The sequence below is a fragment of the Myxine glutinosa genome, chromosome 5 (assembly GCF_964187855.1).
Source record: "Myxine glutinosa chromosome 5, kmMyxGlut1.1, whole genome shotgun sequence".
Lineage (NCBI taxonomy): Eukaryota > Metazoa > Chordata > Myxini > Myxiniformes > Myxinidae > Myxine > Myxine glutinosa.
The window spans coordinates 7482714-7495834 of record NC_136265.1 but is presented as its reverse complement, the minus strand read 5'-3'; the positions used below and the strand labels follow the sequence as shown (position 1 = coordinate 7495834).

The following is a 13121-nucleotide window of genomic DNA, read 5'->3' as shown; positions in this document are numbered from 1 at the left end:
GTTGTGTTTGTGTCCTTCCCCCCTCTCTCCCCATCTTGTCTACCGCTCCCGATGTTATTTGTTTTGTGTGTCTGTTTGTCTTTCTGTGTGATTAATGTTCGCTCTTTCACGAGCCTCGATCTTGTATACAAAAAAAAAAAAAAAAAAAAAAAATCCGCCTCTCCAACACCCTTTCCAATACCTTCATTCCATGCTCCAATAACTTTATCGCTCGGTACGAGTCACACTCCAGAGGGTCACCTTTCCCCTTGTATAGAGGGACAAGGGTACTCAGTTCCCAATCCACTGGAATGCGGCCTTCTTTCACCACCAGATTACAGATCTCTGTCATTCTCTTCACACCCCAACTTCCTGCTGCCTTCAACATATCTCCCACAACTCCTGTCGGCCCTCCCGCTTTTCTACCCTTCATTGCTTTTATCGCTTCCTCAACTTCCTTCTCAGTTATCTTCTCTCCAGGTCCTAAAACTGGGTTACTCTCTATGTTGCCATCCCATTCATTCTCTGTATTCAACAGCATTTCCATATATCTTTTCCATCTTCCTTTAATTCCATCTGGGTCGACAACGATTTGTCCCACTTCATCCTTCAAGCAACTCACCCCCATCACATCACACCTCTCTTTCGCTATCTGCTTTGCAATCCTGAATACTGCTTGCAAAGCAGATAGCGAAAGAGAGGTGTGATGTGATGGGGGTGAGCAACTTGGAACATGTCTTTCAATCCTGAGAAATATGTGCATGTCTATCTATCTGCCTCTCTTTGTCTCTCTCTACCATTCCACAAATCCTCCCATATACTTTCTCAAGAACTGTCTCAAAGAGGTCCAGGTACTCAAACCATTGGGTCTCACTCTCAGACATGATCTCTCTTCGGCAAACCACATTTCAACATTGGCATCCAAAGCCAGCTGCTGACTGGGCATCCTCCATCGGGCAAAGTACTTCCTTGGCACACCTGAACTCCTATCCACCTAAAAGGCTTTCATCCGCAGCTTGGAGTACTGCCCTCCCATCTGCGGTGGCTCCCCTAGATCACATGTTGCTCAGCTTGATGTCGTGGAAACAAAGGCTTTCAAGATCATTGGAATCTCTCACGATGAAGCAGAGTCTATGGGCGTATTGCTTCGCCATGGCCGGCAAGTATGTGGTCTCTGTCTTCTTGGACCTCATTTCTGGTCTTGCCATCTCCTTGCTCTGTCACCCCCTCTCCACAGGTATCTGCAGGTCGCACGTGGTCTAGCAGCAACCCCCTCCCAGTGAAAATGCCCAAATCCAGAACCACTGCTCACCCCCACTCACTTAATTCCTATCTTTTCCCACATGTGGAACCACCTTCCACACTCTTCGATCTCATCCTTCTGGTCTTCAAGACAGCTGTGCACCACAATCTCGTGTTTCAATCCAAAGCCATATTTTCTACACCCAATAAACCACCCCCACCCCTCACAAAATTTTGCTTATGTATCCATCTTGTCCACCCGTTGCATTCTCTCCTACCCCTCATCTTTACCTGCATCCCATATTTGTTTGTCCCCATCTATTTTCTCCCTCCTCCCTGGAACTTTTCACATACTCAGCCAGTCCTACTATTGTCACTCTATGTACTTGGTTAGAGTTCCATTAGGCCACTCGCTACCTCCTTCTCGTCTCGGCGGGTACATTCTCGAAATGTACAGAAATTTGCAAAACGGATAGCGAGGCGTTTCCTTGTTTTGATATCTTGTTTATTGATTTCCGCTTTTGCTCAGTTTATTATTCCGCAGATGTCCTGGAATACGAGTATTACAAATTATTTTATGGCTTTGATTCTGTTCCTTGGAGAAACGTACGTTTTGAGGATGAGCCTCATTCTACGCAGGCATTCTTTGGTAATTAATTTGCGCATTTGTTTGTGACATATTTGGTGGCCCTCTTCTAATCCGAAATATTTGTATGACGCTTCGTTGTCTAGCTCCTGTGTTGTTGTTTTTGTGTCAAATTTTATGTTGTCCATTTTTGTTGGCGTGCCTTGTATGAATGTGCACTTAACACTTAGCGATGGCAAATTCCATATGTTGGAAGAGTACCATTTCATAAATTTCAGTTCTTCTGCCAATTTTTTGTTGTTTCGTGCAAAACATTTTAAATCATCCATGTGCACGTCACTGTCTCCTTGGACGCCCTCTCCTCGTCTCCTTGGACGCCCTCTTCTCGTCTCCTTGGACGCCCTCTCCTCGTCTCCTTGGACGCCCTCTCCTCGTCTCCTTGGACGCCCTCTCCTCGTCTCCTTGGACGTTCTTTTATTGGATGTCCGGGTGTATCCATATCCTTGCTCATTAACGAGGTTGCTCAGTGGGTCCAAGGCCAGGAAAAACAGGAAAGGGGGGAGGGGGGAGGGGGGAGGGGGGAATTGGGATAGCAAAGCTAATAATAAAGAATGACCCAATATCAAATATCGAGTTAAAATAAATTTCCCCATTTTGACCCGTGACCCCAAGTCCCCAAAAACCAGAGGTCAAATCCAAAAAAATGGTTACATAATTCATGGGTCCACCAATGTTGATACAAGTTTCATTAACATATTCAACATCGATTAAAATTTTTAGGTATTTGACCCTTCGACCCACCCAAGGGGCCTTACTCGTCACATGCTGATCATGACCAAAACGTTTTTTGCATTTAGGAAGAGATAGCATGACGGACGCGGCCAGACAGATGGAGCCAATTACAATATCCCCCTTGCCCCCATTTTTTTTTTTAATTGCGTAAAGATAATAATCGATTTACTTGGTTGCAAAGCTAAAGATCTTTTTCCTTGTTTTTCTAAGTGTGTTACACCTGTTTTAAATGGCCCTCTTTCCAGAACAAGCCTCGGGAATGGGAGCTTGATACACAGCTGTTCTAACGGTAACAAATCTCATTCGACAATAGCAGGAACCCTTTTGAAGGACATGGGAGGGGTACACAAACTTACATGTAGTAATACTCCGCAAAGCAATATAAAAATACATAAAAATAGACAGGAGCACACAAAAAACAACAACAACAACAACAACAACAACAACAACGTTATAAAAGATCATTTTTTTCATGTTTCACTGCATTGTAAGTGCTCATTGAGATTCACAGATACACGTGAAATACGTTTGTGAAGTACAACATTCCATCTTTTGATTCTATCGGTCAACGAAGCGACGAATAGGCCCGGCTAGTGTTAATGAAAGGAATAAAACCAATCAGCCTTTTGTACGTATACGTTTCAAAATAACATCCATCAGTGATTCCTCAGTGATATTCAATATCATCTCAATATCATCAGTGATATTGAGTACCAGTTCACTGGTAATTCCCTGCTTGTCGTAAAAGGCGACAAACAGGGTTGGCGGCAGGAAGGGCACCCGGCCGTAAAACATTGCTTCAAAAAGGGGACCAAAAAACAACAACAACCACGGTGCCCGAAAAAGGCCAACCCCCGCTTTGCGGGGAAAAATGGCCTCTAAAGGTGGTTATTTTTTTTTTTTATAGTGATTATTAAACAGCAGACATCCGTCCATTGGAGTTTCCATGAACTCATCATAAAGATAGATGTATGAACACAAAATGAAACATTATATATTTATTTATTACAGATCACAGCTCCAGCTTATCCTTACCGCAGCTCAGTAAAGTCCTGAAGTCTGTGATGGTCCATGCTTCGGGCCCAGCACTCCCTCGAGCCTCAACCAGTTTCCTCTTGTTTGAGTAGCAGCGGATTTGGGGAATACTGTGCAGAGGGAAGCAAATCAGTTCAGCAATGAAATCAGTATACGGGATACAGGAATCATTTGCGTTCTTTTCTTCATGATGCCTCAGATGGAAACCGTGGACGGAGAGGATGGATAGGGTCGATGTTGAACAAGGTTGTTCAAGGTTACAATGAATAACAAGGAAATTTTATGCAGGAGGCCATTTGGCCCATCATGCCTGTGTCACATGAAAACCAGATTAAATTATTCTGTCAAAAGGATCATTTCATTGTGGGGATAGGGGAGGGGGAAGGTTAAAGGATCAGGGATATCACCAGTGTTAAAATTAAATTGTCCAATAAAATTAGGGATTTTTTTTAAATGGAGGGGAGGGGGTGAGAGGGGGGTTCATTGTGTTCTTGTCCCCCAACCAACTCATCCACATAGTTTTGTCATAATCCGTCCACAACTTTTTGAGATATCCTGTGTACAAACAGATAAAAACACAGACAGATAGACGTGAATACAACCTCCATCCACCTTCAGTGGCAGAGGTAGTTGCAGTAGTCTGCAAATAATGTCTCCAGTAAAGGGATGCGTCTGGGGCTTCATTATATCTATCTCAACACTAGGAAGGCCGAAATAGTCATTTTGATTGTTTTGTTGTGCTAAATTCCACTTCCTTCCTGTGTTTGAACAGTCAAAATGACTGCCGAGATGGTTTTAGGTCGGAAACATTTCAGCCTTCCCAGCGTTACATCTCCGTATCCATTCATAAATGCACCCTTTCTCATGTATAAAGCCCCGTCTCCTTCGGCTGCGCCTCATAGCCGAGTCTAGCAAGGCCTGGAATCAATCATCAAGTCGCCCTGCACTGAAATCTCTATGGCAGCTACATGTATGTCCTTCTTGGGCTGTGGTGACCAAAACTGCACTCAATATTTGAGATGGCCCTCACTAAATTCAATAAAGTGTTAGAAACACCTCTTGATTTATAACTTATCCCCCTACAACATTTGAAACCCTGTTTGCCATACCTATCGCTGTCTGCTTACCCCCCATATATATTACCACCCTGAGATCCTTCTGCCATGTGACACGCTCCAAGATTGACCCTTGCATCACATGATCTCTATTTTAATTTTTCTTACCCATTCGCAGCACCTTACACTTGAATGAATGAATGAATGAATGAATGAATGAATGAATGTTGTTAAGGCTAACCCCCGCTCTAGCGGGGGAAATGGCCTTAAAACGATCATTCATTCATTCATTCATTCACCTTACACTTGTTTAGGTTAAATTACATCTACCAATAATATACCCAATCTATGGAGGTATCACTACTTTCCTGAATCTTATCATTACCCTGTCTGTTATCTACCTTGCCTTCAAGCTTTGTGTCAACTGCAAACTTGGAAAGTAGACTCTTCACCCCACTATCCAAACTATTGATGTAAATTATGAATAACTAGCAGAAGCACTCGGTGTTGCCTGGGGAGGGGGAGGGAGAGGAAGGGGCAGATGGAAGGGGAGGGGTGGGGTAAGGGGGGAAGAAAGGGGGAGGGCTGGGAAAGAAGTGAGGGGAGAAAGGAGAGGGGAGGGAGGGTAGAGGGGAGAAGGAGGGCACAAATGTGTGTGTATGCATATGTATATGTATATATATACAGACTTGGTATTTAATATGGAATATTTTTTTTGTGGGGGTGAACTTACTTTTCAAGATGTCTTAGAACCAAAAGTTCATTAGAATTATGTTGAAATTATTCTAGATTTTGTTAATGTGACCTTTAAAAGAAACAATAACCACATTTGACATTTCGAAGCAAATAAATTGATCCTTGAAAGTGATGAAAACTGATATCGAACTCAATTCACCGACAGTACTGTGTTAAACTTCTGTACGTTTTCCAGAAGTATCTTTATTTTGTACATTAGCCAAAAAAAATTCTAACAAAAACAACAGTTAAATTACGACTGGGATTACGGACAGTAAAATTACAGTTCAGTACTTCGTGTAACCCCCACGAGCATTCAGGAGAGCACGTACACGTTGAGGCATGCTGTGTCACGAGATTTGCCAAGGTTTGGATAGGAATCGCTTGCCATGCAGTGACAATAGCCTGCTGCAATTCACGCACAGAGGTCGGCTGCTGGTCCAAGTGGTCGATTTGACGCGTTAATTCTGCCCACAAGTTCTCTATCGGATTCATATCCGGGGACATGGCAGGCCACTCCATATGCTCTACACCACGGTCAGCAAGAAAGTGTTGGATCATGCGAGCACGATGAGGCCGTGCATTGTCATCTCGGAAGACAAAGTTTCCTCGAAAGGCTGCACGAGCAAATGGAAGCAATGTTTCTTCCAGAATGGCCCTGTACTTGAACTGGTTTAGGTTTCCATTCAGAACAACCAGGTCAGTTTTGCCCCCTGCATGAAAAGCAGCCCAAACGGTCACCCCACCACCTCCAGCTTGAACTCTTGGCAATATACAATCTTTGTTGTAGGCTTCATGCACTTGTCTGCGCACTCGGACGCGGCCATCTTGACGATACACCAGAAATCTAGACTCGTCACTGAAGATCACGTGATTCCAGTGTCCTCGCTGCCATTGGCGGTGCTCTCTGGCCCACTGCAATCGGCGCTGGCGGTGTTGTCTGGTCAGGCGTGGCTTTCTCAGGGGACGCCTGGCACGATAGCCTGCTTGAACCAGTCGTTGGTCGACTAGCCTTCTGGATACAGGCACATTTGTCAATTGCTGCCACTCAGCCCTAAGCCGATTAGCTGACTTGGTACGGCCATTGCGGACAAACCGGTGCAGCTGGCGATCATCCCTCCTTGTGTTTCTGTGGGGATGTCCTGGCCTCGGTATTGGAGTAGGGACACCCCTCTGAGCATTTCGTTTCAGGATCTTTGACACCTGACCTTGAGTGATGCCATACTGCCGAGCAATAGCACGCTGTTTCATGCCGTAATTTCGTAAAGCCACCACTCCATGACAAACAGCGTTGTCGAGTTGACGGACCATCTCCAGAGGAAGCGGCAATAACTTTTGGAGATGTGCAGCAGTTGTTTTCCACTAATACAGAACGCAACAACCCTTGTATACCCGACTGTGAAGCCAATCATCAAATGCACCTGTCCGGAGATTTTGCCACGCCACCAGTGATATAATCCTGTTGTTGACTTCTTGCTGCGACAGACAATCAGTGACATGGTTCTTTTAACAAATAAATCACCAAAGTGTAAAAAACTCACCAGATTGATATACTGAGTTAAGAAAGTAAACCCAAGTCAAGAAAAAAAAAAAAATTCCATATTAAATGCCAGGTCTGTATATATATATATATATATATATATATATATATATATATATATATATATATATATATATATATATATATATATATATATATATATATATATATATATATATATATATATATATATATATATATATATATATGTATATATATATATATGTATATATATATATATATATATATATATGTATATATATATTATATATATATATATATATATATATACATATATATAGAGAGAGAGAGAGAGAGAGAGAGAGAGAGAGAGAGTTCGAAATAAGTGGTGGCCTGGGTGGCAAATGCCACCAATAACTCCGTCGGCCCAAAAGCTGGTCCTACGTTGCCCGTGTGGCCACTTGTCAAAATCGTCGATGTATTGGGTCGTTACTTATCAGTTATCATTATGCAATCTCAACAAACTGAACTTGCCAAGTGGATTACAGGCCATATGGCAAAGGTTGTAGTGAATTCATTTGCTCACCAAACCAAGAGGTCCGAAGGTCGGGCGATGCAAATTATCTTCATAAAGGTGTACGGTGTATCACCGCTTCTGGTGATGGTGGACGAGTGTTTTTTTTCTTTCTCTTTTCTTTTTCTCTCTGTCTCTGTCTCTGTCTGTGTCTGTCTCTCTCCCACACTTGGTTATGACTAACTTCCCTGCAAATGTCTGCTGTTCTTCTGCTCCAATCAGTTCATCTGATCATTTCCTTGTTAAAGTGGACATCTCCCTGGCCATTCTCAGAGAGCCTCCTCAGTGCCGACGAGTCTGGCATTTCACTCAGGCTGACTGGCACGGTGTGCAAGCAGCCATCAATCATCTGGACTGGTCTCCCACCTCCACTGTCTCTGACATCAACTCTTCCTGGGAATTCTTCCAAAGCAAACTGCTCTCTCTCATGCACAGATTTATCCCATCTCGTCTTCAGTTGTCATACCCTTCCTCCCGTCCATGGTACACTGAAGCTTGTGGTGAGGCTAGTGCCCAGAAACAACTTGCCTTCGCCTCATGGAAGGCAAATCCAACTGAAGGTAATCTCAGTTCCTTTCACAAAGCTACAGGGTATTACAAATGAAGCTTCTATGCAACCTCCTAATGATTAATAATATTCATCCCACCGCGAGCCGTAAACAAACTCGTGCAAACAACTGATCCAGGTGTGTCCCATTACCAATGAGCTTGCCAAGCCAGCCATCCCTCATCAACCATTTATTTGGAGTGTGAGCTTGAGTGCTTAAGCCACATGGCGAGCGCTCTACAAGCTGCTTGGTAATGGAACACGCCGAATGTGCTGTATCAATAACTGGAGCGAACCCCGCTGTGGTCATATGTTGCGAGTGTCACCAGCGACGAGTCATTACCCGCATCTTGGATTACCATAGCCCAGGGAGGCTGTTCAGCTCACTGGTTTCAGGTATAAACAAGGTGTTCATGTTCAGAGTTCTATTTTGATTTCGGCTGCAATCACAGGAATTCCGGCCAGTTGAAAGTGACCAAACCATTACTTTTCACAAGTGAGGAAACGGTATTTTATATTAAATAAGATTTTAAAATGTTGAACAATGTTATTATTATTATTAATATTTTATTATTGTTTAGCTCTCGGAGGTGAAGTTTCAACTCCATAGTATTTGCCTGATCATTATCACTGATTCGGCTTATGTTTATGCTGATGTGTTTCAAAGTGATAGAGTTGCATGTGTCTGTCTGTCTGTCTGTGCATACGTGTGTGTGTGTACGTGTACGTGTATGTATATGTGTATGTGTGTCTTTGTGCATGTGTTTTTGTGCATGTGTTTTTGTGCATGTGTTTTTGTGCATGTGTTTTTGTGCATGTGTTTTTGTGCATGTGTTTTTGTGCATGTGTTTTTGTGCATGTGTTTTTGTGCATGTGTTTTTGTGCATGTGTTTTTGTGCATGTGTTTTTGTGCATGTGTTTTTGTGCATGTGTTTTTGTGCATGTGTGTGTGAACATCGTTGGTTGGTTGTTAGCTCCACATGTAGGTTTCTTATTGTTTTTTCTTGTTTCTTTCTACATGTTTAAAAAAGACAATCAAAGCTTGCATGCTTAGGGGCTTGCATGCCCCTAACATGTGTGAGCCCATGCTTGGCTTGTATGCCCCTAACATGTGTGAGCCCAAACTTGGCTTGCATGCCCCTAACGTGAGACCAAGCTTGGCTTGCATGGCCCTAACATGTGAGCACAAGCTTGGCTTGTATGTCCCTAACATGTGTGAGCCCAAGCTTGGCTTGCACGCCCCTAACATGTGTGAGACCAAGCTTGGCTTGTCTGCCCCTAACATGTGTGAAGCTTAGCTTGCATGCCCCTAACATGTGTGAGCCCAAGCTTGGCTTGCATGACCCTAACATGTGAGACCAAGCTTGGCCTGTGTACCCCTAACATGTGTGAGCCCAAGCTTGGCTTGCATGCCCCTAACATGTGTGAGACCAAGATTGGCTTGCATGCCCCTAACATGTGAGCCCAAGCTTTGCTTGCATGCCCCTAACATGTGTGAGACCAAGCTTGGCTTGCATGCCCCTAACATGTGTGAGACCAGGATTGGCTTGCATGCCCCTAACATGTGTGACCCCAAGCTTGGCTTGTGTACCCCTAACATGTGTGAGCCCAAGCTTGGCTTGCATGCCCCTAACATGTGTGAGCCCAAGCTTGGCCTGCATGCCCCCAACATGTGTGAGACCAAGATTGGCTTGCATGCCCCTAACATGTGTGAGCCCAAGCTTGGCTTGCACGCCCCTAACATGTGTGAGCCCAAGCTTGGCTTGCATGACCCTAACATGTGTGAGACCAAGCTTGGCTTGTGTACCCCTAACATGTGAGCCCAAGCTTGGCTTGCACGCCCCTAACATGTGTGAGCCCAAGCTTGGCTTGCATGACCCTAACATGTGTGAGACCAAGCTTGGCTTGTGTACCCCTAACATGTGTGAGCCCAAGCTTGGCTTGCATGCCCCTAACGTGTGAGCCCAAGCTTGGCTTGCATGACCCTAACATGTGTGAGCCCAAGCTTGGCTTGTGTACCCCTAACATGTGTGAGCCCGAGCTTGGCTTGCATGCCCCTAACATGTGTGAGACCAAGCTTGGCTTGCACGCCCCTAGCATGTGTGAGCCAAGCTTGGCTTGCATGCCCCTAACATGTGTGAGCCCAAACCTGGCTTGCATGGCCCTAACATGTGAGCCCAAGCTTAGCGTGCCTGCCCCTAACATGTGTGAGACCAAGCTTGCCTTGCACGCCCCTAACATGTGTGAGACCAAGCTTGGCTTGCATGCCCCTAACATGTGTGAGCCCAAGCTTGGCTTGCATGCCCCTAACATGTGTGAGCCCAAGCTTGGCTTGCATGACCCTAACATGTGTGAGACCAAGCTTGGCTTGTGTACCCCTAACATGTGTGAGCCCAAGCTTGGCTTGCATGCCCCTAACATGTGTGAGACCAAGATTGGCTTGCACGCCCCTAACATGTGTGAGCCCAAGCTTGGCTTGCATGCCCCTAACATATGTGAGCCCAAGCTTGGCTTGCATGCCCCGAACATGTGTGAGACCAAGATTGGCTTGCACGCCCCTAACGTGTGTGACCCCAAGCTTGGCTTGTGTACCCCTAACATGTGTGAGCCCAAACCTGACTTGCATGGCCCTAACATGTGTGAGCCCAAGCTTAGCGTGCCTGCCCCTAACATGTGTGAGACCAAGCTTGCCTTGCACGCCCCTAACATGTGTGAGACCAAGCTTGGCTTGCATGCCCCTAACATGTGAGCCCAAGCTTGGCTTGCATGCCCCTAACATGTGTGAGCCCAAGCTTGGGTTGTATGCCCCTAACATGTGTGAGCCCAAACTTGGCTTGCATGCCCCTAACGTGAGACCAAGCTTGGCTTGCATGGCCCTAACATGTGTGAGCCCAAGCTTGGCTTGCATGTCCCTAACATGTGTGAGCCCAAGCTTGGCTTGCATGCCCCTAACATGTGAGACCAAGCTTGGCTTGTATGCCCCTAACATGTGTGAGACCAAGCTTAGCTTGCATGCCCCTAACATGTGTGAGCCCAAGCTTGGCTTGCATGACCCTAACATGTGTGAGACCAAGCTTGGCTTGTGTACCCCTAACATGTGTGAGCCCAACCTTGGCTTGCATGCCCCTAACATGTGTGAGACCAAGATTGGCTTGCACGCCCCTAACATGTGTGAGCCCAAGCTTGGCTTGCATGCCCCTAACATATGTGAGCCCAAGCTTGGCTTGCATGCCCCGAACATGTGTGAGACCAAGATTGGCTTGCACGCCCCTAACGTGTGTGACCCCAAGCTTGGCTTGTGTACCCCTAACATGTGTGAGCCCAAGCTTGGCTTGCATGCCCCTAACATGTGTGCGCCCAAGCTTGGCCTGCATGCCCCTAACATGTGTGAGACCAAGATTGGCTTGCATGCCCCTAACATGTGTGAGCCCAAGCTTGGCTTGCATGCCCCTAACATGTGTGAGACCAAGCTTGGCTTGTATGCCCCTAAGATGTGTGAGACCAAGCTTAGCTTGCATGCCCCTAACATGTGTGAGCCCAAGCTTGGCTTGCATGACCCTAACATGTGTGAGACCAAGCTTGGCTTGTGTACCCCTAACATGTGTGAGCCCAAGCTTGGCTTGCATGCCCCTAACATGTGCGAGCCCAAGCTTGGCTTGCATGACCCTAACATGTGTGAGACCAAGCTTGGCTTGTGTACCCCTAACATGTGTGAGCCCGAGCTTGGCTTGCATGCCCCTAACATGTGTGAGCCCAAGCTTGGCTTGCATGCCCCTAACATGTGTGAGCCCAAGCTTGGCTTGTGTACCCCTAACACCGCCTCTGGATATAGAATGAAGGCCGTGAGCTTGCCATATGCACACATCACATCGTCACCCGCCGGCTCACCACTCATTCACGCTGTGTTAAAATAACTGTTCTTTCCATCAAAGTTTGACTCAACATTCTTTGAAACTGAACGTTCATCAAATAAAAATACTCAAGTTTTACAGACCTCGTGGGCCTATCTACAAACTGGGTTAAAATGCAACCCTCGACTAGATCCAGGAAAGTGTCACCCCTTCGGCCTTTCTGTTCTTCCCCTGTTCCTGGACCCAATCTATCCCTGGCAAGTTAGAAACCCCCACAATCGATTCTCTTCTTCCCATACCATACCATACCATACCATACCATACCATATGCCCTTCTGAATCGTTCACGTTCTCCTTCTTTCTCCTCCTCTTCCCTCACACCTGGAATCCTATAAAATGATCCTCCCAGTACTTTAACGCCACCACCGCTGTTAATAGTAATACGCACTATCTCAGGCCTGTTGTTGAACAAGTACTAAGTAGATTCATTTATGTTTAAGAGGCGCCGTCCGAAGTATCGTCATATTTACCTCAGCGAGTACGTCCGAGTTAACACAACGGGTTGAAATGTTAACATTTGGGAGACTAACTCGCCAGACAGCGCCAAATAAATCTTACCGGAGCGGATAACGCGACCAACAGGAACGCCGAGTCGCCGACCACCACCACTCCAGTCTCCAGGACATTCAAAACGAAACAACCGCTGCGCTCTGATTGGTCTAGCGCAAAAGGTTCTTCTTCATATACATAGCCTCTCCTCCAGTGGTTCGATCAATTATAAATTTACAACGTTAGATTTTTCTATCATTTGACAACATAAAAAGTAAAATTAATAAATGCTTTAAAATAAAGTTTCGCTCGAAAAACAACGTCTCTGATTCATCTTCTTCTTCGGATCCTAAAGGGTGCTGCTTCTTCTTCACAAAAGAATCTTATTACGTATGCACGATGGGCTGGATGCTGGAGGACGTATGCTGGAGGATCAAAAGACGCATGTCGTACTTCCTCTATCCACTCTATCATTTCCCCGACGTCATATTCCATTTCATTGGAAGTCAGGGGGAGTTTTCCCTTTTCAAGCAGCTTGTTTCATTCAAATCGCTCAAGCAAGCACTCCAACTAGTCTGGTCTGTTAGGGGAAAAATTGTGCAGATTTGTCTACAAGCATGGCATTTGGCACGCTTGTAGTTTGTGACCTGCTGAATTCAAATCTGCCGGGAGCCA

The 13121-nt window shown here is 45.4% G+C and overlaps 1 protein-coding gene across 3 annotated transcripts in view; it reads right to left on the bottom strand.

The window, feature by feature from the left end:
• Positions 1–12609, bottom strand: part of LOC137427989 (uncharacterized) — a 59991-nt gene extending 47382 nt beyond the window's left edge. For all 3 annotated transcript variants that reach the window (XM_068117872.2, XM_078777548.1, XM_068117873.2), the window contains exons 1-2: positions 12516–12609; positions 3635–3744 (exon numbers count right to left, since the gene is read on the bottom strand). In XM_068117872.2, coding sequence (XP_067973973.2) covers positions 3635–3672 — 38 coding nt within the window. In that variant the 5' untranslated portion in view covers positions 3673–3744; positions 12516–12609. The remainder of the gene's footprint in view (positions 1–3634; positions 3745–12515) is intronic.
• Positions 12610–13121: the final 512 nt, after the last annotated feature.